Source organism: Gavialis gangeticus, unplaced genomic scaffold (assembly GCF_001723915.1).
Source record: "Gavialis gangeticus isolate Ggan-Ray unplaced genomic scaffold, GavGan_comp1, whole genome shotgun sequence".
Lineage (NCBI taxonomy): Eukaryota > Metazoa > Chordata > Crocodylia > Gavialidae > Gavialis > Gavialis gangeticus.
The window spans coordinates 56,205,419-56,232,480 of NW_017729024.1; the positions used below are offsets into that span (position 1 = coordinate 56,205,419).

General features: G+C 47.3%; 1 protein-coding gene across 4 annotated transcripts; it reads left to right on the forward strand.

Annotated features, from left to right (window-relative positions):
• Positions 1 to 646: 646 nt before the first annotated feature.
• ENAM (enamelin) lies at positions 647 to 14,599 on the forward strand. Of its 4 annotated transcripts, XM_019517113.1 has the most exons (10): positions 647 to 750; positions 1,462 to 1,638; positions 1,839 to 1,901; positions 2,623 to 2,667; positions 4,088 to 4,129; positions 5,155 to 5,499; positions 7,652 to 7,714; positions 7,979 to 8,026; positions 8,718 to 8,768; positions 9,156 to 14,599. In XM_019517113.1, the coding sequence occupies exons 3-10, from the start codon at positions 1,854 to 1,856 to the stop codon at positions 11,790 to 11,792; spliced, it is 3,279 nt and encodes a 1,092-aa protein (XP_019372658.1). In that variant the 5' UTR covers positions 647 to 750; positions 1,462 to 1,638; positions 1,839 to 1,853; the 3' UTR covers positions 11,793 to 14,599. The 4 variants fall into 4 exon arrangements, with proteins under 4 accessions (XP_019372658.1, XP_019372657.1, XP_019372659.1 ...); XM_019517112.1 differs by lacking the exon at positions 1,462 to 1,638; XM_019517114.1 differs by lacking the exon at positions 1,462 to 1,638 and having other exon boundaries at positions 7,691 to 7,714.
• The last annotated feature ends 12,463 nt before the right edge of the window (positions 14,600 to 27,062 follow it).

Here is a 27,062-nt window from a genome sequence, read left to right on the forward strand (position 1 = left end):
ATCCCAGCTGCCTGGCCATGTGCCCTGCTCATATGGGTCTTGCACCTGGTGGTGGGTGCAGGGCAAACATACTGGGGTGCCCGTGGAGTGGGGCCCAGGACCACTGGGGCTGCCAGGAAATGAGTCCAGCCACTGCACTGTCCCAGCCCTGCTGCACACCCAGGGGTGGCAGGACTGGCCACACCTGCCATGGCCCAGGCTGCTCCCTGCACCTGGGCTGGGCAGGACCGAGGGACCCGCTGTGGGCCAGACAAAATCCCTTGGTGGACCAGTTCAAGCCCGCATATTTTGCCCACCCCTGATCTACCCAGCTTACTCAGAAATGTCTGTGTTTGTATGCAACACTATTACATGTCTTTTTATTTTACCGACAAATTAAATAAAGGCATTTTACATCAGAGTGCTTTGTATTGTTACAACTTTTAGGAGGACCTGCCTCTTTTGAATGTTACTGCTCTAAGCTGATTTTTGGGACTTGTTATTAAACATAATAAGAGACTTCGATTTGATAACTCACATAATAACACATTCTAAATCATACACTGTATCAGCTGTTAGCCTAAAACCTAGAGTGATGTCTGAAACACCTTCCTGGCTGTTGATTGGTCCCTGCAAATTTGGAATAGTGTTTAAATGTAGCCTTGCCAATAGGTTTTGAACAGAGAGGAAATGATCTGGATTTTAAGATCTGGGGTATTCATTCCCCCACCTCCCAGCTAAGGTCACACGAGATCTGTCTACGATTCAAAGGTAATTCATTTCTTTTTTTAACAATTCCTTCAAACTTTTAAAATTTGAAAGCCTGTATATTCAAGAACAAAAAAATAATAATTACAAAATGACTAAAATGAATGCATTAACATTTGGATTTTTTTCTTGCTGGGATCCTTTGACCCTTGCTGACTTCCTGCCTCTTGGGCAAGGGGCTGGACACAATGATCTTATGAGGTCCCTTCCAGCCGTAATGTCTATGAAATTATATAGTCTACCTTGAATTACTAGGGTTTGCAACAGAATGTCATTTAAGAGATGATATTCATTTTAATTCACTCTCAGAAGGGCTGAGAGTTTTAATACCAAATAACAATTCTGGAATCAGCTGACATTTGTCAATTTTGGCTGTAGAGAAGCAAACATGTTTTGAAAAGCAAATATCTTTGTTATAGTTAGATATTTCATTGTTCATTAAACAATGAAACATTATTCCTTGTTAGATAGTTCTGTGGTCATTAAAAACATGTAGTGAAAGTGGACTTAAGATGTGAATAATATATCCCAAGCTCACATCAAACTAACAGCTGTAATATTGGATCCACAAATGAACTGTGTCCTGTGCTCCCTCTTTTGAAATTTCAGATTACTCGTGCTAAAAACACTGGGTGAAATTATTCTTTAAAGACTTCTTAAAGACTTCAAAATATTTTATGCACTTGCTTGCCTTATACTTTTTTTGCTTTTTAGAGAAACTGTCAGTCCATTCAGTTGATTCTACATCCTTCCAAAACAGAAGCACTTTGCTGATACCACACCACAAAGTCCATTTTTTTCACTTCTGAATTCTGGTGGAATGTAAATTTTCCCCATGTAAAACTGACACCCCCCATTGACCAGTTACCTAAGTTACCTAAGCATAACCAGGTGAGTTGATATGTGTGAATGGTCATTTAACCTGCCTCAATTTTAGTCCCTCTGTTAGCCCTAGTTTTCCACTTTTATTCTTCTACATTCTTTTGAGGAATGCACAAAGCTCTTATGCAGGCTAGCCGCTAGCAGGGGGCAGAGAGCATTGCAGTTTGCCTAAGGGCCGTGAATTGTTTACTACTGTCATTTTCTTTTAGGTATATAAGGTGAAGATGTTCCTCCAGTTCCTGTGCCTCTTTGGCATGTCTATAGCAGTGCCGGTAAGCATTACAATCATCATTTATTTTTGATTTTTAGAGCTGCTTGGAATTTTTTTTTTTTGATGGACAAAAAATGTCTTTCAGAAAGCAGGAGAATGGTCATGGTGAAAAGAAAGATTCTTGTCAAAGGAAATGCGGTGGTCTCCATTACTGGAGGTTTTTCAGAGCAAGTTGAACAAAAATCTTTTCAGGAGAGTTTGTGTATACCAGTGGGGCACAGGGTTAGGTTACATAATCTCTTGAGGTTCTTTCCAGCCACACTTTCCATGACTGCTATGGATTTCTTCCTGCAAATTTTGACAATGAAAAATGCCATAAATCTTTAGAAAATACTGTTGGTTTCAAATGGAGGGGATGGGGAAAGAGAACTATTTTGTTCATATTGTTTAAATTTCTATTCTGTTCTCTCCTTTTTTCTTTCAGTGGAAAAAAGCAAAAGTAAAATAAATAAATAAATACATGCCTAGCAAGAGGAAGGGGTCTATATCCCACAAAACAAAACAGTAAAACTGCACTGACTTTTTATTTTTTTAAATTATTTTGGCTAAAGAGGAAAAAATGAGGAAAGGCTATCAAATGGAATAAACAAATTTCCATTTCTTTTGAATTTTTTTTACAAAATATATTGGCCTTTTTCCAAGCAGCTCCTCTGATTTCTTTAAGTTATCATAAGTAAACACTGATTAATTTTTTTATATCTTCATCATCATCTTCATCACAGATGCGCTTGCCCCGTAAGGCCGGATTTGGAAGCAAGAGTGAAGAGGTAAATACGTTTCTCACTACAACTGCTGCCGGTACATTCTGGGGACATAGTTTGTATCTACTTACAGGGCGCGTCTACACAAGATGCTTAATGCACAGAATACTAATTCTACTGTGCATTAGCGTGGCTGGCAAAAACCATGCTAATGTGCAGTAGGTTTAATCTAATGTGCATTAACATCACTTAAAAAGCATTCATCTGTGCTAATGCACAGTAACACTGACTATAGCACATGAAATTTGTACTGGTCATTACGGGTACTAAACCTAATGCACCATAATTACTGCATATTAATGAACATGTAGATGCGCCCACAGAGAGTTAGGCAAATACTGTTAAGATCAGTCTTTTCACTGATTACACTCAGCTTTAGATCATAGAAAAGCAAGTGTTGAGATCAGGAAGCACTCATTTTCTCCGATGTTTTGGTCAAGGTAAACTGCAGAGATGTCAGCTGCGGTAGTTGCTCTGGGCTCCACTAGGCTGCTTAGACATGGATCCTACTTAGTGAGTTCAGCTCATGAATCTGTCTGGTGATTTTTCATGAAGGGTTCTGGAAAATGAAACAGCATGGTAAGACCAGATCCCTGGTGTAAGATAGGAAAGATGACTGCAGCCTTTTTTTTCGTAAGCAGGGGTGATTAAAAAATATCACTGGTTATTTTTTTTAGCGTGGAATTTTCATTTTCCATGGTACAGTTTGCACGGTGCAAAGTCATCTGGTGCTTTTGAAAATCCTTAATCAAAATATTTTAAATTATTTGTTTGTATATTTAAATTTCATTTGCTATCCAAATGTTCTAAAAGAAAGTCAAGGTGACTACAAAAGCCTCTCCCTCCCAGAGTAATTCGCAATAAGCTACTTTAGATAATGTGGGGTGGGGGGGAGGAATCAGATCTACTGCCTGAAATGTACCAGTACAAAGCTGGAATTGGTCCTAAATGGAAAGGAGAGTTAGTAGAATTGTTTGATGGAAAGGGTGGTGCAGGGTTCCTTTGAAATGGAAACAGTGTTCTGAGCATACTCCAAGTATAACCATGCCTGTTCAATGAGCTCAGACATGGGGAGGACACCAGGAATGGAGACACAATATTGATGGATCCTTATGGATGAGGATCTTGGCAGGTGTGGGACACTGAGTGTCCACCTCTCAGGCAGAGGAGTGATGGAGGTGGGGTTAATAGGAAGATCATATAGATACTGGACATGCAAGAGGAACAAGAAGCCCCCTTGGACAGGGCACTCCCTCTCCTTCTAGACCACCTCTTTTTGGCTTCAGGCAGGCTGAGGGCATCCCAAAGTGGGAAGGATTTGGCCCCAACTTACCAAGGGAAATGTTACATTTTGGTGTTGGGTTATCATTTCATTGGTGGAAATCTCAGTTCTACACAGAATAATGTAGGATTTGTTTGCTCACAGATGATGCAGTATGGCCAATATGCCTACATGAACTCGCCCGCCGTAAGTTTCTTCTTTGCTGGGTTTTGAGGGTTCTATGCAGCATGTATCAGCCCCGATGCTTCTCCTGCTCACCCTTTCCTGTATTTGGGGTAGCTCACAAGGTCTAAATGTGCAGCTCTTATACCAGACTTCAAGACTTGGACCTTCCTTTGCTTCTGTTATTTGTAAACTCAGTTTCCTTTCCAAGTGTTCATTAAGGTAAAGTTCTCTACCTGGAGCCCCAGCTCCTGGTTTCTCATGTGATATAAGAAGAGAAACTTTCTTATGTGTGTGTAGATGTAGATATAGATATAGATATGTGTAAATATGTGTATGCATGTGTGTATTTATATAAACATACATACACACACACACACACACAAGTACATATATAAGTAACTTTCTCTCCTTATGTCACATGTAACTCCAGGAACCTGGCAAGGAGACTGTATTTTCTGAAGCAAACAGAAAATCGGAGTCAAGAAGTTTGACTAATAGCTGCAAGTTAGATGGAAATGTGCATGATTCAACCAGACTTTCATTGGGAAACATTTATTGTGTCCATAATAGAATGTGTGGCCAAAGACAAGGGAGAAAGAAAATCATCACCCTCACTCCCCCACCAAAAACAAAAGCAACGCAGTACTTAGGATACCTCTGTGGGATGGGCATAGGTTCAGATCAGTGCTCTACCTTATGTAGAGCAGACTTGAAACTTCATTTACCCTACCCCAAGAGAACAAACTGACCACCGGGCAACTGGCTATTCTGGGGTGGGTCTTATTCTTGGGGGGGGGGGTCTGTTTGTTTTTTTAGTTTAAAAATCTTCCTCACCTTAGGACAGGGATATTTTTGAAATCTCAGATGTGTGTTGAATGGGAAAACAAGTTCCCAGCAAGCTTATCTCACAAGCTGGGGAGTGGTCTAAACTGTTAGGCAGAGGGACAGAAAGATGCCTGTAGTGTCCACATGGCTTGTGTGCACCTCACAGCAGGACTGTCTCAGAGCACTGTCCACTGAATGCAGCCTTCAAAACTCTTTTATAGATGAATCCCTTTTATGGCTATGGCTCCAGCTACCCACAGGTCTTCCAGCAGCAGCCAGTATGGCCTCAGCAGCAGCTCTACTTGTGGCAGCAACAGAAACCAGTACAACCCCCTGCAATTCAGCCCCAGCAAAAACCTCGACAAGCTCAACGTTCCCCACAGCCCAGCAAGCCTCAGCCCCAGCCACAGCCTCGGCCACAACCCCAGCTGCAGCCGTCCCAGCAGCCAGCAAAGCCAAAGCCGCAAAAGCCGCAAAAGCCGCCCCCCCCAACTCAGCCAGCACATCCCTCTCGTCCTCAGCCCCCAGCACAGCCCCGCAATGAGGAAAAACAGCTATCGCCCCAGGTAAGTACTCAGAGCTGAAAAGCGGCCAGGAGCAGGCACATGCTTGTCAGTGCTATCAAGGCTATTAATGGGCTTGCTTTGTAGTGAGTGCACAGCCTCATGAGGAAAGGGGAGGATGGGAAGTGGGGCACCCACTCTTAGTCTCATTCTTTGGTGAAGGATTTCAGTAGCACCTAGTGTGTTTTGTGTAGCTCACTGCTCTTCTGGGAGCCAGAGAAGAGGAGCAGGAGAACATGTGACACAGATCAATCGGCTTTTCTCCAAAGTGTTTAGAACGATGCAGGGCACTGGAGCTGGGCTCATGTGCCGCTGGGGGAACATGACCTAGGGGTGAGCTCACAGGGCTTCCTGCAAGGCTGCTGCTTGCATTGCTGAAGCAAGGGTCAGGGGATGGACCAAGTTGGGAGCACTGAAGCCTTGTCCCACCCCATCCAACACACCAGCAAGCACAGCTAATATGGCAGAGGCAGGGTGTTAAGTTGTTGCCCGAGGCAAGGAAGGAGTTATGACTCAAGGCATGCCTCTGAGATATGGCCTCCTCCTACTGCCCTAGGGGTGGTGCAGCTCAGAGCTGTGCTTAAAACACAAAGCTGACCTGATGTAGTGGTCAGGTGAGACCACCTCCTTCTCTTCTACCTGTATGTACTTAGCAGAAAGTGCTTTTCACCAAGATCTGACTTGGTGATAGGCCTCAGCAGGCACAAATGAATTCCTCTCACCTTGCCATGGTGGGGAAAAAAGATACGACTGTAAATAGTATTCAGACCCACAATCTTTGGCTTCAGTGATCAAAAAGGCGTTGTTTCCCTAAGGGGAAAAGCTGGTGTCTGTATCTCTGCAGGAGCTAAATGCCACATTTTTACTTCCACTGCTGCAAAAAATAATGGGTTGGATGAAATCAGTTATGTTGTGCATGCAGCAGAATTCCCACAAGTTATTCTGAAGTTTGGGTCCTGGTTTATGTGCCCCTTACACAAACAAAATGATTAACCCAGAAATTTTTGTGCTGATATTTTAATGGAAAAACAAAACTAAGTTTTCCAGCTGCTGTAGCACCTAGAAGCCTGTGTCATGGATAAGGGTCCCACTATTTCATGCAGACACAAAGCTAAAAGATGGGCTCTGCCCATGACCACTCACAAACAATGTAACATAGATGCTTTTAGCCTGAATAGCACTTCTATGCAGCGCTGGCCTCTCCGGGACCAGGAACACAAGCCCCACTAGCACAGGCACCAAGTATGTGGGGGCCCAAAAGCCCCGGTTCCCCTCAGGAAGAGGGTAGGGTGACCACCCATCCCTAATTGGGTGGGGCAGTCCTGAAATGAGAACATCAAGTCCCAGTCTCAGGCTACATGACAGCATTTGTCCCGGATTCCTAGCATCATGCAGGGATATGCGTTTTCCATTCATGGCAGAAAAATGTTGGAAACAGCGGGTTTCCCCTTGCAGGCTGGCAGAGTTCCAGCCTGCAAGGGACTGTGGGGAGCAGGAGGCAGGGGGCCATCATGTGCACGTGTATGCACCTGGCCAGGAATACAGCCCCCGGCAGTGGTGGAGAGCTGCTCCCCCAGGTAAGTCTATGTGGGTGAACAGATTGAGGGAGGGAGGGAATGCGGCAGGGACTAGGGTTAGGGATGCTGCCCAGCCAGGGCAGCGCATGGGGCCTGGGGCTAGGGTGGGGAGTGGAACAGAGCCAGAGGTGGCTGGTCCAGAGGGCAGGGTGGGGGAAAGCTCTCTGCTGCTCTGTGCACTTCTGGGGAGGGGACAATGGAGGGGCATGTGACCCCCAGGTTTGTGTGTGGGGTGGGGATAGATGTGGCACACTGTGCCTGTCCAGTAGCAGCAGGAGTGGTGGCATGGAGTTGTGCCCCCACTGCTGCCAGGTGGTCAGAGGGTGCCTCACCAAGGTGGCACAGCTGGCACAGGACTCCTGTGGGGAGGGCAGCAGGGTGGGAGCCTGCATCTGCCCCCACCCCCCATTGGGCTCCTTTCAGGTCTGCTCTAGCCGTGCTGCCAGGGGGCAGGGGCTTCATTTTAGCTTCCCTGCCAAAAATAGAAGTTGGCACCTATGCCCACTAGAAGTCTGCTTTTTTGTTTCATTTGAAATATACTTTAAGATGCTTCTTCACTTCCTTTCTCTCCCTGCCAGGTGTATTTTCCCTATAGTAATGCACATTTTCCTTATCAGCAGCAGCCTTGGCACATCCCACAGGTGAGTTCTAATTCTCTGTTTTTCATAGACTGGGGGCATACCCACACAGTGCAGTGTTCCCATCAATCCACTGTGACATCTAGTTAACAAAAGCTGCACAATAGTTTTATGTAAATAGTTTGCCCATTCTTATAAAAATTGGTGGCCAGGGTGTTGGTACCAAGATTTGGAAATTTTCTCTGGTATCTTTGTTGCTACCAACACAGCCCCCCCAAGCAATGGTCTTTCATTAGGATGATGTCTCTATTTTCCTTCTGTCGGCAGATTTACAACCAGGGAGGCTTCTTACCACAGCTAAACCCACAACACAGAGTAAGATGCTTTATTTAAGGGCATTTCTAGTACTGCTAAACTGTCTTTTATTTTATTTTTTAAAGGAAGTCCTCTAAGGGCCAGGGTGTGCTTTGCTCTTTAGGCCCATTTAGTCTGACCTATCTACTTTGCTGAGAGGGAGGATCACTTGTGGTGGCATGACTAATTTTTCACTGGGAGATGGGCACACAGCTGCCTAGCAGCTGTCACAGAGTAATGAATTCTGATCACAGCAACCCGTTCTCAAGGCAGAAGGCTCTCTATCCAATTATGCCAAGTAGCTCCCCCACCCATCAAGCCATTAGTGCTGAAGTAAGTTATAGAGCTTCCTGCTTGATGCTGCTGAAATGTAAGTGATTAACCCTGCAGTGTCTCCCTGTTGTGCACTATGCCATGTGAATAGTTTTCTCCGGTCCTATTTTCCTTCTGAAAATGTTATGGCTGGGTAGGACTGCAAAAGCTCCATAGCGATTTGAGTCCTCCAGTCCAGCACACTGTCAATGTCAGGGTTGTGAGACATTAGACAAACATTAGGAGCTGTTGTATTTTGTGTGGGAGATCTCCATTTATTAGATTTTTATGATCTTCTGATCTGGGAGTCATTCGCCCCCTAGATATATTTGTTGGCCTTGCTAATTGGTCTATGCTGATAAAATGTAAGGGGAACTATTTTGCTTTTGTATTTTCCCAGCAAATGCCTCCAGGGTTTGGACAGCCACCTATCAGCAATGAAGAAGGAGGGGTAAATATAACAAACCACTACCATGTCCCCATTTAGAAATGCTGCTGGAAGCTGCAGAGTTAAAGCCTTCTTAACTTTAGGGGGGGATTACCCAAGGGACAGTCTCTGAGGGGGTTTATTGGCTTTGCATGATTTGTACACCAATATAAATCACACCAGCAAATGTAATAAACAGATGGGCAGCTTATCCTAGGACAACTCAAAATCCAGACCGCTATTACTGCACTTCACCACCAGACAGCAGGGAGCAGGTCATTGACTGTTTGAGCAATCAACCACTTAAGCCTGCAGATGAAGCATATATGCACAAGAGCAAAAAAGACCTATTTTTAACCAGTGGACACTCATTATTTTTAAAATCAATCAATTTTCCTTTTCTCCCCTCAGAATCCTTACTATGGATACTTCTTTCAAGGGCTTGGACAGAGGCCCCCCTATTACTCAGAGGAAATGTTTGAACACGAGTACGACAAACCCAAACCTGAGAAAGAAGCCCCCAAAGAAGAGAGCCCTGCAGCAGCCCCTGTCCCAAATGCCACTGTCCCAGTTGTCAGCACGACCACACCCAGTCCCCCCAGCCAAGGAGGGGATCAAGGAGGGAATGCATCCCACCCTGGGGTCAGTGCTGCGGGGAGCGGGACCCCTTCCCAAAACTCTGAGAACAAGCCAGCTGTTGAGAATGGGACCACACCTTCTCCTACAGTTAATATCTCCAGCCCACAGCAGCCAGGCAGTGAGGGAGTGCCGCAGAATGGGTCCGAGCAGCCAAATGCTGGGAGGAATACTCCAACTCTTGACATTATTCAACGTTTTCCTGCAAACCGGCAGCAAATGTTTGGGCATGGTTCTTTTGGCCGTAGAGAGTATTCCCAGGGATACAGGAGCTCTCTGGATCAAGGTGCTGCCAGGAACAGAGCATCTGCCTTCATGGTTAATCCCTCCACTCCTTCAGAAAACTCATTGTATCGTAAAGGCCCTCCAGACAATTCCCTGATTCAAGCCAATCGAAGAGGAAACCTCCAGAGCAAACCCAGCAATTACCCAGCACTCAACCCAAGACATGGTCCATCAGGACCTGAACTCCAACAGCCTGGGAAGAGGCCAGCAGGCCAAAGACAGAGACCACATTTCCCTGACACACATCCCTTGAGCCAGTGGCAAAATGCACCCTCTTATAGCAATAACAGAGCTGGCTACAAGCAAGGTATCATCCTTCCTGACAGCAAACCTCCGGCTCCTACCTTTAACACCATAGGAACAAATGAGCACACACATCATCCACAGGAAGATGCTAATAGAATCCCTGCTTCTGGGCTGCAGCTGACCAGCCAACCCACTCCAAAGGGAGTATTCCTGGATGCAAGGAGACATCCATCTACACCAGAAACCAGCCAGCGGGACTGGGAGAAACAGGCAGTTAACCCTTCATATCCTGAAAGAGAGCACTTTCCTTTATCAGGAAGCAAGACGTGGAGGCACCAGCAGAATTCTCCACCTTTTGAAGCAGGGCAGCATGAATCCTCAACATATCCACCAGGTGCCTTGTTTGGCCAAAGGGGAAGTGTTTCCTACCCTGAGTACAATTCCTTTAATCAGAAGGGAATTCCCCATTTCTCTCAGGACAGTGCATGGGAAAACTCTCCTGTGAGCCCAGCAGGACAACGTGGAAGCCACCTGTATCCTCCCGATGCAAGTCAAAGGGAAGGAAATCCCCATTATGAAAATGATCCCTTTGATCAGCTAGGACCTGACTCTTACCCTAGACAAAGGATATGGGACCAGGAGCAGCCATTGCCTGAGGCAGAGGGCAGCCCAGCCGGGCAATATGGAAACCCACAATACCCTCCAAACAATCCGGCAGAGCAGGAGGTTTATTTCCAGTACTCTAAAGACCAGGGGAGATATTTCCCTTATGATGAAATCAGCCCCTGGGCCCCAGAAGATAATTACCCTCTTTATAAAGTAGAGCCCCCAAGGCAAACAGAAAACATCCCGTATCATTTAAAAAGAGAGTCTGGTCCTAGAGGAAGCATCCCATGGGACCAGGAAACAAATCCCTTGCTACAGAACTTCAACCCTCCACCTCAACCAGGCAGATCACAGTTTTTAACAAGAAGTCCCCGGGATCCAGAAATGGGGTCACCAGCACAGACAGAACGCACCCCCTACTCCAAGGGATACCCACCAAACTTTAGAGGGATTACAGCATTCCCTTCCTCCAGCCGCTTGTGCTGTGCTGGGAATTCTCCAGTGCCAAAGGAAGACCCCTTGGCATCACTGGATTACTCTTTGCAGTTGAGACCTTCCACATGGGAACACAAGCCTCCTGAAGGCAGTCACTCAAAGCATGCTAGGCACGTTACATACCCAGTTGCTATTCATTCTGGTCAAAAAAACTGTTCACTGCGACTTGAGAAAAGCCCAGAAGAAAATGCAGAAAACTTTGAAGATGGAACACGAGATCAGGAAAGGGATATGCCATGCTCAAAAAATGTATTGGGCCAGAATAAGAAACAAGGAAGCCCCCAAAAGGGGCCAGACCCAACTAGAAATCCACTTTACTTTGAAAGTAATACAAGGGGAGATGGAAACAGTGTGTTTGCCCAAATCTTTGGAGTAAATCAATACAACGGGAGAGACACTGGACCAGATCCTGAGAATCACATGGCAGGTCCACACGATATTCCAGAAGAAGGGACTTTGCCAGAAGGAATCAGAAGTGCTACTTTAGGCAGCAAAGCTGATATGAAAGAAGTAGCACATGAGTTCAAAAGAATACCCTGCTTTGGAAGCTGGTTAAGGCAACATTTGTCCAGCACTGGAGTGCCACCTGGTGTCAGAAAGCAAGAATCAGTTTATGGAGACCAACTACCTGTAATCCCCACTAGAAAACCAAACCTTCAGTTGGAAACAGAGGCAAAGATCCCAAGTGCTGAGCCACCAAACGGAGTCAGCTCTCTAACAGGAGGCATGGCAAATGATTCAGAGGAAAGGAGACCAGACTGTCTACTACTGCAAAACTAATGAAAGCAAAACGTCATCTAAGTTCAGGAAAATAAATGCTATCCCAGAGAAATAAAACTGATGTACACCTTTGCACTAATATTACAGTGAAAGAGATGCTACAACCCTTAACATTATGTTAGAAATGAAGAGGCTGTGTGTGTGTGTGTGCGTGTGTGTGTGTGTGTGAGAGAGAGATAATGAGAGAGTGAGACACAGAGAGAGAGATAGACAGAGAGGTTTCCATGGGTGCTTTGTTAGTTTTCAACAGGAGTCAAATTCCATTAGTGTAAATCCCTATGCTAAGCAACTTTGCTTTCCTTAAAACTCATTTGTGCTTCATATCAATTGCTTTTTGAACAGTATCAATGTTAGCTTTGTATAAAAGGCATCGCTGTAAGTTTTTTTTCCTTTTTAGGAACCTGTATTGTTTTTGAAAAATGCATTCTCTGTCTCAGGAAAGCTGGCTGGTCTCAGATTGCAACAGAAAAGGCAATATCTCTTCTCAGCTCTCTGGGGTTTCCTGGCACCAAATGACAGTGGAGTCCAGATGCAATGTGTGGATCTGAGAGGGAAACAATACTGCCAAGGTGGCAAAGAAGTAGAAGCTATAACAGATTCTCATGGAGAAAAATATCTCCAGTCTTCAGTTTCCATCTTGCTGGATAATCACTCCACTGAAGTAAGGCCCTGATTCAGCAAAGCATTCATGAGTATATAAAGGTTTCATGTGGAAGTCAGTGAGACTCAAGCACATACTTACCGGTAAGCACTTGGTTGAGTACGGAGTGCTTGGGGAACCAGAACCACAAAACAAGGGTCTGTGTTTGTGTAGAGGTTCAGATTGGGTGATCACATCAGTCCATTCTGGCCTAGATTTAAGCAGCCAGAGGTGGACAAGGAGTCCATCCAAATTACCTTCTAATGATGTTATGTTTGGACCACCTAGGCAAGGCCACTTCCATCAACTGTCCACCAACAAAGCCTGAGCTGGGTTAAATCAGCTCAATACTGTGAACGTTTAATGACCCCTACCTGGAGACGAAAAACACTCCAATGACAATCTGAAACACTACACACTATAGCAGTGGTTCTGCAGGGCATGAGGACAGCACTGGGCAATCTCACATGGAAAAGTAACAAGTTTCAGGGCATTTGGCCTTTGTTTATATAAGCTAGGCATTGTGGGGCATCTGATGTTATACTGACCTGCTGGTAATGTCCCAGGCAGCACAGTTTTCTGGACAGAAGCTGAAAAACATCTACTGCCAGGCATCAAGAATCTTCTTTACTTGCACTGCTTAGCTCTGTGTGAAAGCTCTCTAGTTTTGCATGCCAGCTATAGTTGCTGCAGGCTCCATGGGTGCAGTCAGTGCTTTTCATAGCAATGGATTTACTAGAGCTCTGGTTCATTGGTTTTGTGACCACAAGCATTACCAATTGGAAATAAAATTAGTTTAAATTTCACTGGTATTTTTCCCCATTGGTATTTCCAACCTAAACCCTTTCTCCATCAAGAAAGCAGTCCTTAGTCACTGATGCACTTGTAAAGGATTTTACACACACACACACACACACACACACACACGGAGAGAGATTTGGACAGATGAAGATTGAAAGCCCTATTTCTACCTGGAGAGGGCTATTGCATTATAATAGTGTCACAGCATTAGCTGCATACATCCTGAACAAATCTCACCCTAATGCATGGCATCAGCACAGGTCTGTTTTACAGTGAAGTCCTACATAATGATTTACCACCACCACTGCACAGAAGTGAATTTTACCCCCTGTCCCTCCAGTTAAACTAATCCAGAGCAGCAGAAACAGCACCAGCTAGTTGAGCAAGGCTGGGTAAATGCAGCAGAAAGAAGAGTATTCTGCTCTGGGAGTGGGAGGTAATGCTTTATGCACTCAGCCAGAGAGCTACAGTCCTGTTCCTCTCAGCAGAGAGGAAGGAGTTGGCTCATGAATGTCAGTGCTGTGCCACAGTTACATGCACCCAAAGCAATATGCCTTGCAAGGATGAAGTTGTGCAAACCATTAAAACCGATGACTTCAGTGGAAGGCCCTTCAAGGGAGGGTCCTTATTTTTTTCCAAACCAGGTTCAAAAGGAAGGCTACTGCAAAGCAAATTACAGTAATTTCAGCTTTGGAACTTGTGTAGGGTTTCAGTGCAATGTGGGATAGCAAGTCCTAGGATGAGCCCAAGGAAACATGCCTGAGGGATCCATGATTCCCTCCTAGATCCCACCTTGTTCCAGAACTCCGTCATCTACCACTGATATATTCCCTTCCCAGGAGCAGATAAATACTTAGGCTGAGCATGTGGCGAACATTTTAGTACATAGCAATTCTATGAATATTATATATTACCTAGTCACTGAGATAGTCAGTATGGCTTATGATATGGCGATATAGCTTTAATTCAGTGGTGGCTGTTGCCAGAAAGAAAACAGTTCCCCAGATAAGAACTTCTCAGCATGTATTTGCAAGACCACCAGCCACCCCATCTCCAACAAAGTTGCAAGTCCTGTTTTGCTGGCAGTTAATAGATCATAGGTTTGATTTGGACTGCAGAAAAGAGCAATGAAAAGGCTGAGCAGGATTGAAAGTCATGCCCTCCAAAGCTGTGAGGCTGAAGTGTGTGAGCAAGTTATACCAATCAGAGCCTTTCAGTCTCAAGGGTTTTTTTGGAAACTTCAGTATGTTTGGATCTTCATGTAGAAAGTGGATGGACATCTGGAAAGCTGGGCATGCATACAGTCTGCTTATTGTTTTTAAGGTCTTTTTTTCTGTGAAGTCCTAAATAAAATACTTTGCTTTAACATGGCTGTTTGGTCACTGGCTCCCAGAGGAAAATGAACTGCCACCACTGACCCCAGGTCAGTATTTCTGGGAATATTATGATTAGTACCAGGGAACTGTAGACCCAGACCTGGTCTGAGAGTGGGACAACCATTTGATTTCAGCCCACTGCTAGAAATAAGCCATTACACTCTCCTGATATGGAGAGGCTGAGCACAGTGCTGAGGCATACCCTCAAGACCACTCCTAGCTGTTCAGGCTGACTCCTGAGCCATTTTCTCCACCTGTCTTGCAGGCCTGGGAGCACATGGAGCATACCTAAGCTTATTTAGGGAGCAATAGAGGGTTACTTTTAGAGACAGTTAGTTAGCCATGTCAGTCTGAAGTCAGGCAGAAGGCAGGGCAGATTTGCGCCTATAGACTGACTAAATCAGAGAGATAAATAACATAGGTTTTGTGGAAGAAGGCCACCTCTGTTTCTCCCCAAAAACTCTGCTCTGTGACAATTTGGTTAAGATGGGCCCTGCAGAGGGTACACACCTTACCCTATCTCTTTAGCTGGGTACATTCCTGAGGGAGGGCGGAAACCTGCTCTGTCTGCCTACGTGACTGGCATCACATACCTGGGTGAGGGGCTTGGGCTCCCTGGGGAGATAGGAACTGCCAGTCTGCCCAGCAGCTAGTGATGCATTTCAAATTGGTCGGCTGACAGCCAACAGGTGCTGGCTTCCATTGGACCAGGTAAATGAGATCTTAAGGGCTATATAAGTTAAGGACTGCCCAGGAAGAGGGGGCCGCAGCCATGAGGAAGACTCAAAGAGAGAAAAGCTGAACCATCTGAAACTTGCTGTCTCTCAAACTCATGATCAAGGAACTGCCTGCCTCCAGAGGGAATCTCTACCTGCCTCTGGATGATACTCATGAGTAAGGTACCTGAGATCTAACTAGATATATAACTTGCAGTAACTCAGATGTGTGATCAAAGGCTACCCAGCCATGCCAGTGTGCTTTATGGGATTTCTCTGATATTGCTCTACCCTGTACCCTATTTCAACCCTACCCCTTGTAACCTATAAAGTTCTCCTTTGTACCTAGCGTGGGAGACTTATTAGGAGTGGGTTTAGATTATACCTTGGGGTCCCCTTGGTTCAGCTGACTCAGGGAGACCACTACTTGTGCTTCCGACTGAGGGAAGCATCCCAAGTTCTCGAAGTGAATCAAATACCCTTGAGGGCTACCAGGCCTGTGTTTCCCAGGGTGCGCAGAGCCAGAATCAAGCCCATCCCTGGGTAGTGGCAGTGTTATTCCCAGGCTAATGGGTGTGCTCCGGAAAGGGAGTCAGCCACATATGAGGCACCCACAGGGAGGCACTTGGAGCCTGGAAGGTGGTCAGGAGCAGTGAGGTGGGTGTCTCAATGCAGGAGCGCCCCCTACTGGCCTGCCACATGTAGTGGCAGCGGTGGGATTTGACAACCTACTGTACTGAAGGCATAATCTGGGGAAGGGAATAGAGTCACTGAAAACTCTTGAGCAAACAATTTCTAATTTGGCATTGGGTCAACTGGACAGTGTGGATAGCTATGATGGCTGACGAGTATGACCACCTGATGATGGCTGACTTGAGAGAGCTGATGAAAGAGACAGGTCTTCAAGTGAAGAAGGAGCAGAAAAGAGAAGACCTGATTAAGATTCTGTGTGATAATGACCAGGCCGCAAGATCACGTCCAGCCATCCATACAGAACCCATAGGGGACACTGAGGGGTTGTCCTCTGAGTGGGGCTTCTGGAAATTCCAGCTGCAGCTGGAAGCTGAGGAGTGACAGTGCAAGTTCAAGCATGAGCTAGAGTTGAAAAGGATTGAGCTGGAGGCCCAATGCCAGCACGAGAAGGAACAGTGTAAGCATGGAGCTAGAGAGACTCAGTGCCAATGTGAGCACGAGCTTGCAGTACTCTGGATGCAGACAAATGCTGAAACTGTGGGCGCCCAACCAGCACTAGCTGCATCCCCCAGACTGAACACCCCAGTCTTCTCTCGCTACAAGGATGGGGAGGATCCTGAAGTGTTCCTAAGCAACTTGGAAAGCCAAGCGTGCCAATGGAAGTTGCCAAAAGAAGAGTTCATGAAACACATGGTTGCTCTGGTAGAGGGCAACACGTCTGTGGTCCTGAACAGCCTGCCCTCAGAATCAGCAGATAACTATGATGCCTTTAAAAATGATGTGTGTTCAAGGTTCAGGTTAGGATCGGATTATTTACGAAAAAAATTCCAGAATATCATCCCACAACTGGGGAAGACAATGGTCGATTTTGTGGTCCAGGTCTGGGACTCGCTTCTTAAATGGACAGACGGAGACAAGGCTGACAATAGAGAGAGGGCACTAAAACTCATAGCACTGGACCAATTTTATCACCGCTGTCCGAAGGAGATTACAACTCTAGTCAAAGACAGGGCCCCCAAAACCATCCAAGAGGCCGCTGAGATTGCAGACCAGCTGTCACTAAATTATGAGGGGCTGGACATGAAGTGTCCCTACTTTGGGAAGGAACAGAAAGGGTTTCAAAAAGCGGGGAAGGGAGGGCCAGGCCCAAAAGGGGACTGAGGGCCACCTCCTGTTGAGCGCAAGGTGACCCCAGATTCAGACACACCACTCAATTCGGAAAAGAGGGGGTGATATAACTGCGGGGAGCCGGGCCACATCAGGCCCAACTGCCCAAAGCTAAGCAACAAACCCAAGCCAGTCAGACATGCAACAGCTGTAAGCAGTGAGGGGGAAGACCCAAGCCCCTCTGAGGGGCGTGCCTGTTGCTACAGGATTACAAACCCAGAGGAGGTGATGGCCTTCCACCGGACTAAGATGACGGTAAATGGGAGAACCCTTGTCGGGGAACTGGACACAGGGGCCAGTGTGTCATTAATCAATGCCAACCTTGTTTCACCTGTGGATATAGTCCCAGGGAGGACCCTTACCATTCAAGAGGTGAGGTCCCAGCCATAAGAGGTACCAGTAACCCATCTCCCTATTGAGTGTGTAGAACTAGATGTGCTGGAAGGGGCTCCTGTCCCCATCCTGGTGGGATGCGATGTTTTGGAGCTAGAATACCTGTAAAGGGAGGAGGGCCACCTCCTAGAGCTAGAGCCCTACTGTGTTAATGTGGCTATTAAGGCAGAGGGGGAGGAAGGAGAGACTCAGACTCCCTCTGACTGCAGCCAGCCCCCAGCCATTGAGGAAACCAGTGACCTCAAGGTTGGGTTAAGTGACAGTCCCAGGGAGGAATCTGGTCAGTCAGTGGCAGAGGAAATGGAGACTCTTGGGGAGAAGTTAAAGGACATCTCTGAGGGTGCAGGTGCACTCCCTGCAGGAGCACCCTGCTGATTGCTCAGCCAGGCAAGGGGAGTTCAAGCAGGAGGTTCTAGAGGACCCCAGCTTGGACGACCTCCGGCAGATGGCTCAGGAGCAAGAGACAGAGTTCACCCCAGATAAGAGGGAACAGATGGTATGGGATAAGGGACTTCTCTATCAGTTGTGGGTACCAAAGAACCATGCTGAGACCTGGGAACCCCATTGCCAGCTCATAGTACCTTGTAAGTTTGAACAACAATTGCTTTCCATGGCTCACGATTTACCATGTGCTGGTCACATGGGCAGGGAACGGACACACCAGCAGCTGCAGGCAAACCTTTATTGGCCCAGAATTGCCCAGAATGTGACAGGCTACTGCAGATCTTGCGAGAAGTGCCAGCGGACGGGCAAAAATGGGGACAAGAGAAAGGCTCCCCTACAGCCCCTCCCTATCATTGATCAACACTTCCAAAGCGTGGGTATAGACATTGTCGGCCCTCTGAGGCATAAGACTCGTAGAGGAAAGAAATACATCCTGACTCTAGTGGCTGTCACAATTTGGTACCCAGAGGCAATTGCCTTGACCTCCACCAAAGCACCTGTAGTTGCTGAGGCCCTAACCAAGATCTTTCAGCTGGGTTTTCCCTCTGAGATCCTGACTGACAGGGGTGGGAACTTCCTGGCAGAGGTGATGAAGTGCCCATGGGATTGCTGTGGGGTGAAACACCTCAAGACCACAGCCTACTACCCTCAGACAAATGGGCTCATAGAAAGGTTTATGGGGCCTTGAAAGGTATGCTAAAGGCCTATGTGGACTCTAACCCCAGTGACTGGGATGAGAAATTTCCGTATTTGCTCTTTGCTTACTGGGAGGTGCCCCAGGAGTCCACTGGGTTCTCGCCCTTTGAGTTCATGTTTGGAAGGTGAGTTAGGGGTCCTCTTGATTTGGTGAGAGAAGAGTGGGAAGGGAAAATCTCTTCCACTAAGACCTCCATGGTAGAATACATGCTCAGCTTTTGTCAGAAGCTAACTGACATGATGAAGGTGGCATGAGACTCCCTGGCCCAGGCCCAGGAGAAGCCAAGTGCCTAGTATGATGAAAAGACTCGCTGACGTACCTTTGAATGAGGTGATAAGGTCATGGTTTTCCTGCCACTAAAGACAAACAAGCTGCAAGCAGCTTGGGAAGGTCCCCATGTCATCCTGGACGACGCGACCTATGTAGTGGCCAGGAGTGGGGAAAAGCCTAAGACAGTTCATGTCAACATGCTTAAACCATACTTTAATAGAAGTGATGCGGTATTCTGGATTTCCTCAGTAGAAGGATCACCTGAGGACCCAGAGGAGCCGGTCATGTATGGTGACTGAGATGGAGAGGCAGGAATAGAGGAACTCCGCCTGCCGGACCATCTGCCCTCTCAGGACAAGGACAAGCTGCTCGCAGCACTCAAAGACTTTGAGACAATGTTCTCCAACAAACCAGGTAAAACAGACTTGGCAGTATACTCTATAGACACGGACAGCCATCGCCCCATCCAATCCAGACCTTACCCAGTTAACGAGAAGGAGAGGCAAGAAGTAACGCGAGAGATCACAGAGATGAAAGGGTTAGGGGTAATCCGGCCTTCAATAAGTCCCTGGGCCAGCCCGATGGTACTTGTCCAGAAGCAGGATGAGTCCATCCGGTTCTGTGTGGACTACCAGAAGCTGAATGCTATTACCACCCTTGATGCTTACCCTATGCCCTGGACAGACTCTTTACTTGATCACCTGGGCCCGGCCTGTGGGACTATATGAGTTTACAGTTTTACCGTTCAGTATGCGTAACTCTCCTGCATCTTTTCAAAGCCTGATTAATAACCTGTTACAAGGATGTGAGCAGTTTGTCAGGGCTTACATTGATGAAATCGCCATGTTCAGTCAGGACTTTGAATTGCACCTGATTCATCTGACCACCGTGCTAGGCAAGATCAAGCAAGCTGGTATTACTGTGAAAGCCAAAAAGTCCCAGTGGGCACTATCTGAAGTGGTATATTTGGGACATCATGTGGGTGGAGGTCATATTGCTGCCTTGTAGGACAAGATCGAGGTCATTAGAGACTGGCTGCCTTCACAAACCAAGAAGCAAGTCAGAGCCTTCCTTGGCCTGACTGGATATTACAGGCAGTTTGTCCCTAGATTTGGAGAGACAGCAGCTCTGCTACATGAGCTAACCAAGAAGGGCAGCCCTGATCCAGTGGTCTGGAAGCAGGGGTGCCAAGAAGCATTTGACACCCTAAAGGCTTCCCTGATTGAACAACTGATTCTGAAGGCACCGGTCCATGATAAACCCTTCTTCGTAGCCAATGATGCCTCCGACTCAGGACTAGGAGCTGTACTCTTACAAGAGCACCAAGAGACACAGCACCCCGTGGTGTACCTAAGCCGGAAGTTAATCCCTCGGGAGCAGAACCTGTCATCTATTGAGAAGGAGAGTTTGGCAATCATCTGGGCACTGAACAAGCTGAGGCCCTATTTGTGGGGCTAGCAGTTCACCATCCTATCAGACCATGCCCCACTGCAATGGTTGCAGACAATGCAAAACACCAATGCCAAGGTTCAATGATGGGCCTGGCACCTTCAGGAGTTCAGCTTCACTGTTGAACCTAAAAAAGGAAGCCAGAATGTGATAGCAGAGGCTCTGTCGTGAAAAGACTCTGGGTAGTGGGATGGATGGACTCAGGCCCACCTGAGAGAGCATGGGAACTCCCCAATGTGCTTTCATGTTCTAGGTGTATTATTGTTATGACCAGTCTTATGTGTTCTGTAATCTCTCTTTAGGTGTGAAAGGTGACACTTTCAAACAAAACACACTCATACCCATAGCTCTGTAAAGCCGTGTGTCCAAGCTTTTAAAGGGGGAGGGGGGGAAGTGTGGCAGAAGGCCACTTCTGTTTGTCCCCAAAAACTCTGCTCTATGACAGTTTGGTTAAGATGGGTCCTGCAGAGGGTACACACCTTACCCTATCTCTTTAGGTAACCTGAGCTGGATACATTCCTGAGGGAGGGGGGAAACCTGCTCCCTCTGCCTACGTGACTGGCATCACATACCTGGGTGAGGGGCTTGGGCTCCCCGGGGAGATAGGAACTGCCAGTCTGCCCAGTAACTAGTGATTCATTTCAAATTGGTTGGCTGACATCCAACAGGTGCTGGCCTCCATTGGTCCAGGTAAATGAGATCATAAGGGCTATATTAGTTAAAGACTGCCCAGGAGGAGGGGGCAGCAGCCATGAGGAAGACTCAGAGAGGGAAAAGCTGGACCATCTGAAATTTGCTCTCTCTCTCTCAAAACTCATGATTAAGGAACTACCTGCCTCCAGAGGGAATCTCCACCTGCCTCTGGATGATACTCATGAGTAAGCTACCTGAGATCTAGCTTTACATATAGCTTGCAGTAACTCAGATGTGTGATCAAAGGCTACCCAGCCATGCCAGTGTGCTTTATGGGATTTCTCTGATATTGCTCTACCCTGTACCCTATTTCAACCCTACCCCTTGTAACCTATAAAGTTCTCCTTTGTACCTAGCGTGGGAGACTTATTGGGAGTGGGTCTAGATTATGCCTTGGGGTCCCTTTGGTTTGACTGACTAAGGGAGACCACTACTTGTGCTTCCGACTGAGGGAAGCATCCCAAGTTCTTGAAGTGAATCAAATACCCTTGAGGGCTACTAGGCCTGTGTTTCCCAGGGTTCGCAGAGCCAGAATCAAGCCCATCCCTGGGTAGTGGCAGTGTTACCCCCAGGCTAGCAGGTGTGCTCCAGGAAGGGAGTTGGCCAGATGTGAGGCACCCCCAGGGAGGCACTCAGAGCCTGGAAGGTGGTCGGGTACAGTGAGGTGGGTGGTTCAATGCAAGAGCACCCCCTACTAGCCCGCCACAGGTTTTGTCAGTTCAAGATCATGTCTTCAGATGCTGTGAAAGGATAAGCACAGAGAAATTTAGAAAATGGAGAGAGTGATTTGAATACAAAAGGTAGGAAGGGAGAAGCAAGAAAGGGAGGAGACATAGTGCTGGGAGAGGCAAACAAGCAAGTAATAAGCCTACAGGAACAGAAGGGTCAGAAAAAGTAATCTAGGTAACGGGATAAGAATCCATAGTCCCTGTTTAACCCATACTTAATACAATCTAGTCTGCTGCTGATTTCTTGTTCTGCAATTTCCCATTCAAGTTGGTTCAAATTCCCATCCCTCCCTCCCTTTCTCCCTTTTGTACTCAAATCACTCTCTCCATCTTATACAGTGCTCTGTGCATGTCCCTTCACAGCATCCTTTGTTTTAAGGTCAGTGTGGCAGGGCAGTGTGTGTGCCTGCCACTTTAAGGCCCTGGAGCGGGCAGCCTCTAGGTGCCTAATGAGGGCAGCCATTTTAGGTTCAGGGCTGCCTATATAAACAAGGCAGTTAAGCTGCTGGAGGTCAGGTAATAACATTGTTTTGTCAGAGGTCTGCTGAGTTTCATCTGGAAGTAAGGGTAGCGCTGTAGGGGATGGTAGGAGGCTCCTGGTCCTGGGTATGACCTAAAACTACACCCTTCTGGGAGTGGGTGGCCTGGTGGGGCTTCCAGTGGTGCAGGAGCCCCCAGGAAATGCCAGGCCAATTACTGCCCTGGTGAAAGGTGGGTTGGGGTGCCTTAACCCCTACCCCTCACCTTTGTGGGGGTTGCATTCCATTGGAGGTAGTTGTGGGGGTTGCATTCCATTGGAGGTAGTTGTGGGGGTGCAAGCCCTGAGGAGGAGAGTGGAGAGTTGGAGGCCAGGTGTGGCTGAGGCTGCCTGAGCCCCTCAGGGGTTTGAGACCGTGAGCTGGAGAGTTGGAGCCAGGCATGGCTATGGCTACCTGAGCCTCCCTGAGGAGGGAAGCCCTGAGATGCCCAACTAAAGGGGGCATAATGAACAGTGAGAAGCCCCCAGTGTGAGGGGGGGCAATGTGAGAAGCCCCCAGTGTAAGAGAGCTGAGTCCTGACCCCAGTAAGTTTTCTGATGTTGGGAGGCAGAGTTTAGGTTGAATATAACATCTGAGCCCCAGTTGTAGGGGGGGAGGGGGGACAGTGTGGAGAAGCCCCAGAGAGAGGGTGATGTGAAGCCCAGTGAAAGGAGAATGGGGGCTCAGCCAGAGAGAGTGAGAGCTGAGTCCTGACCCTGATAAGTCCTCCACTGTTGGGAGGCAGAGTGTGGGTCAAAGATAACACCGGTAGTAGCACTACGACCTGCTGCCCGGGGGCGTGAGAGTCCTTTGTGAGACCCTGAGGCACCAGTTGTGGTGTGAGGTACCCCAGCTCCCCACATCAGTGTAGGAGGACCCAGAGAGGGGGACTGTGGGAAAGGAGTATGGGTCATGCATCAAGGCCTGCCAGACCTTCCCCTGCCTGGCCCAGGCAGGGGCCAGGACTAGGAGGGTCCAAGAGCCAGGGGCTTGGGGTCTGGGTGGGCCAGGGCTAGTGTGAGCCAAAGCCCCTAGTGAGGGGACCACACCCAAAGAGGAGCCAATGGCAGGGAGATATGTGGCCCTGTATGATGGCAGCAGAGTCTGCCTGAAGGGAGGAACCTGGGTCCTACAGTAGGATTCTGGGCCCCATCGTGGGGGACTAGCGCATATGAGAACATCATGTCACTTGTGAGGCTTGGGCTGAGGTGTAGGGGAGGAATGGAGCTGCAGATGGCACCCCCTAGCAGTGGGGCAGAAAATGGGCAGCCTCCTGCTTTATTAACAACCTTATTAATCAATTAAGATCAAGCTGTGGCAGGTGAGAAAGCAGGTGGTTAGCCCAAAAACAGGTGGGCGAGCTACAAGGAGATCGGCCCCAGTAGGCTCCCTGTAACAGTCAGCATCTGATGAAGTGAACAATGCAGGAGACTTGACTATATACAATTTTGTGGTAATGGGGGACTACTTTCTTGCTTCAGACTTGCTCCCTGGTGTTTTGGTGGACAGCAAGCAAGACTAGTGGGGATCTGAACCCCAGGGTTCCTGGACTTGCATGCAGGATGTTGACCACAGATTTCTGGGAGTATCTGAAGCCCCAGACTGATAAGTCTGGGAAGGAGGATGCTTGCCCAGTGGTAGAGTTGCGTAGACTTGAACGACTGAGTTCTGCTGTCAAAAGTTGGAACTTGACTACTGGGTTTTGCCCGATAGAATTCGGAGCTGATTTGGCCTTTGAAATAAAAAGAGGAAAATTGGGCTCACAAGCTTATGCTATATATCTCTCTCCAATTTAGTTAGTCTATAAGCTGCAAATTTACCTGACGACTTACTCTCAGGCTAGGGACAGACATTCAAAAAGCCTGAGCCTGAATTGATTCAATCTTTGCAGGTTAGTTTAACCTGGCTAGGCTGAACCAGTTCATAACTGCACAGACATCCCCTCTGGACTAAAGAAATGCAGATGCATGCCTGCAGTGGCTCAGGCTAGAAGCTGAGAGGTGCTAGAGCAGCCTTCCCTTCCCTTCCACAGCACTGAGCTGAGGGGGTAGGGCATGGCCAGGCCCCAGCAGGGCCTCTGATTAGAGAGGGGTCTCCCCCACGCAACTTGCCGCTCCTGACCAGGGAGGGAGCCAGCAGGGAGTTACACAGGGAGTAACACAGCATTTAGAACCCCATCAAACCAAAACAAAAGCCTCTCTCATTAGTTCAAGCTCTTCCTCCAACTTCTTCCAAGGAAGGAATGGGGGGACATTACCAACTACCTGTTGATTTAGCTCCAAAAAGCCCTAAGTGGCCACTGTCCTCTCTGCTGTTGTCCCGTCTGCCTTACACAGACCCCTCTCAGCATTAGCTAGCATACCACATATTGGCTACATCCATGCTGTGGGAGGGGGTGGGGAGAATCCTTGGTTGAGCAGGGAGTGGGGTGGGGGAGCAGGAGGAAGCCAGGCAGATGCCACTGTGCCTGCAGTCTCTGCTGGAGCTCCAGCCAGGGAGCAGAGGGGTGGGGCCAGCCCTGCTCTGAAGCAGAACCCCACCCAGGGCTGCAAACTAAACCAGGAAGGGGTCTGGGACAGACATTGCATAAACCAGTTTGACCCAAATCCGTTAAGTCTGATGCTACATACAACCAGGTTTATCTCGAACCAGTTTCAGCCATTTTCAAACTGGCTCATGTGCACCAAACATCTGTTCTGTTACAGGTTTAAACTAGTTTCTGATCACTTAAACTGGCTTATGTATAATGTCTGTTCCTAGCCTCAGACTCCATGACAAGGGAGATGTACTTAGCCTGGTAAATTTTAACTCTGCCTGTTCCTTGTCTTCTCCCACTGACTGCACATACCTATCTACCCAGCATTGTCTTATCTCAAACCACATGAGTTGAGATCCATTGAGGCTATGCAGGAGAATAAGGAAGAACAGGATAGAAGGGGTGTTATTTCTCTTCTCAAACTTCTAGATGAGTTTGCAGTTTAGCAAAAAATATGACTCTTCAATAAGCCTTGAATTATTACTTTAAAAAAGTGAAATGTGGTCTGAAAGAAAATGAAGCAGAGTTTTTAGTGCGGGACAATGTACACTGTTGCCTACAGGGTCCCAAATCAGAAGTAGATTTACTGTTGCTTCAGGTGCATTTTTCCTGCTTAAGGTTCACATTTCAAACTATATAAAGAACCAAACTGCTCTGTGAAAATCAAATGGGGCATATATTGCCATTGGTAAAACTGACTCTTTCAGTATATGAATAGAAAAGAATGCATGACACTACTCTGATTTATTTAAATGGAAAACTGACATTTAATGGCTAGGTACAGAGAGTCAAAAAGCCTGAGACTGAATTGATTTAGTCTTTGCAAGTTAGTCTAAACAGCACAGATTAAACTGAAGCAGAAGTGAACAGACATTTACAGGAAATGCAGCCACATGCCTGCAGTGACTTAGAGCCAAGAGCTGGGGGGCACTAGAGCATGGCCTTCTGGCCCTGCTTTCAATTCCTCTTCCTGTTGTCCATGAAGTCTCTGGGATTTATCATTCAGAATGACAGCATCAGGACTCTGCTCATCACTTGCTCTTCCTGCTTCCAAGTGCCTCTGGGATTTGTAGTCCACAGTTGCAGCCAGCAGTAAGTTTGAGCAGGGAATGGGGTGTTTAACTACTCTCCCTGGCCCCAGACCCCAGCCAGAGTTTGCCTGGGTAGTAGTCCCTAGGGCTGTGCGAAGCTTCAGTCCCTGATTTGATTTGGTGGCCGAATCTCCAAATCCAAATCAAATTGGAGGACCCTTTAATCTCTCTGAATTGAATCAGAACCTTCAAATTGATTTGGAGAGATTCAGAAAGATTTGGCTATTTGGACATAGACACAGCTTTAAATGTTTTTTCTACATACTCTAAGTAGCAGGTGGCTCATGAATGCTGTGATGCTGGGGCACGTGGAGCATCCCACATAAGTATGGGGGGCTCCCTAGCACACTTGGTAGCAGACCCAGAAGTGAACCAGAAGCACTCCCTTTCCACTTCCAGGTCTGCCAGGGAGTGCACTGGGAGGCCCCCCATGTGCCCCACCCCCTAGCTTGATGACTAGTTCCTCCTGGGTCTGGGAGGGACACCTGAGGTCTGCCTACAGCTGATTGCTAAGCCAGGGGAGAGGGGACGGTGGGGGGGGGGGGCCTCCCCTTATGCTCCCTGGTGGACCTGGAAGTGGACCGGAAGTGTTTCCAGTCCACTTCTGGGTTCACTGCTGAGCACGTGGACTCTCCCACACTCCTGTGGGATGCTCCATATGCCCCAGCATCACAGCATTAGCAAGCCATGCTGGTACCTTGAGGTATGCAGGAAAAACATTTAAAACTGTATCTGTGTCCAAATCACTGATTCTCCGAATCCGCATTGAATCTCCGGATTCGGCTGAATTGAATCGGGGACAGTGACCCAAATCAACGAATCAAATCACTGTCCCTGATTTCAAGCCAAATACAAATTGAATAGGGCCTGCTTCACACACCTGTAGTAGTCCTTCCCCTACCGTCCTCCTCTCCTTTCCACCCTACACATATAGAATTATTTTAAATTGAACTTTCATGAACTGTCATTTTCTTTGTCATGGAAAACTGCTTGGAGAGTCTTAAATCAAAAGTATTCAAAATGCCATAAATTTTCAAGTCATGAAATGCATACGCAAA

Coding starts and splice junctions, on each gene's coding strand:
- ENAM (XM_019517113.1), top strand. CDS start 1,854: ATGTTCCTCCAGTTCCTGTGCCTCTTTGGCATGTCTATAGCAGTGCCG. Junction 4,130..5,154: donor CCTACATGAACTCGCCCGCC/GTAAGTTTCTTC, acceptor ACTCTTTTATAG/ATGAATCCCTTTTATGGCTA. Junction 8,027..8,717: donor AGCTAAACCCACAACACAGA/GTAAGATGCTTT, acceptor GTATTTTCCCAG/CAAATGCCTCCAGGGTTTGG.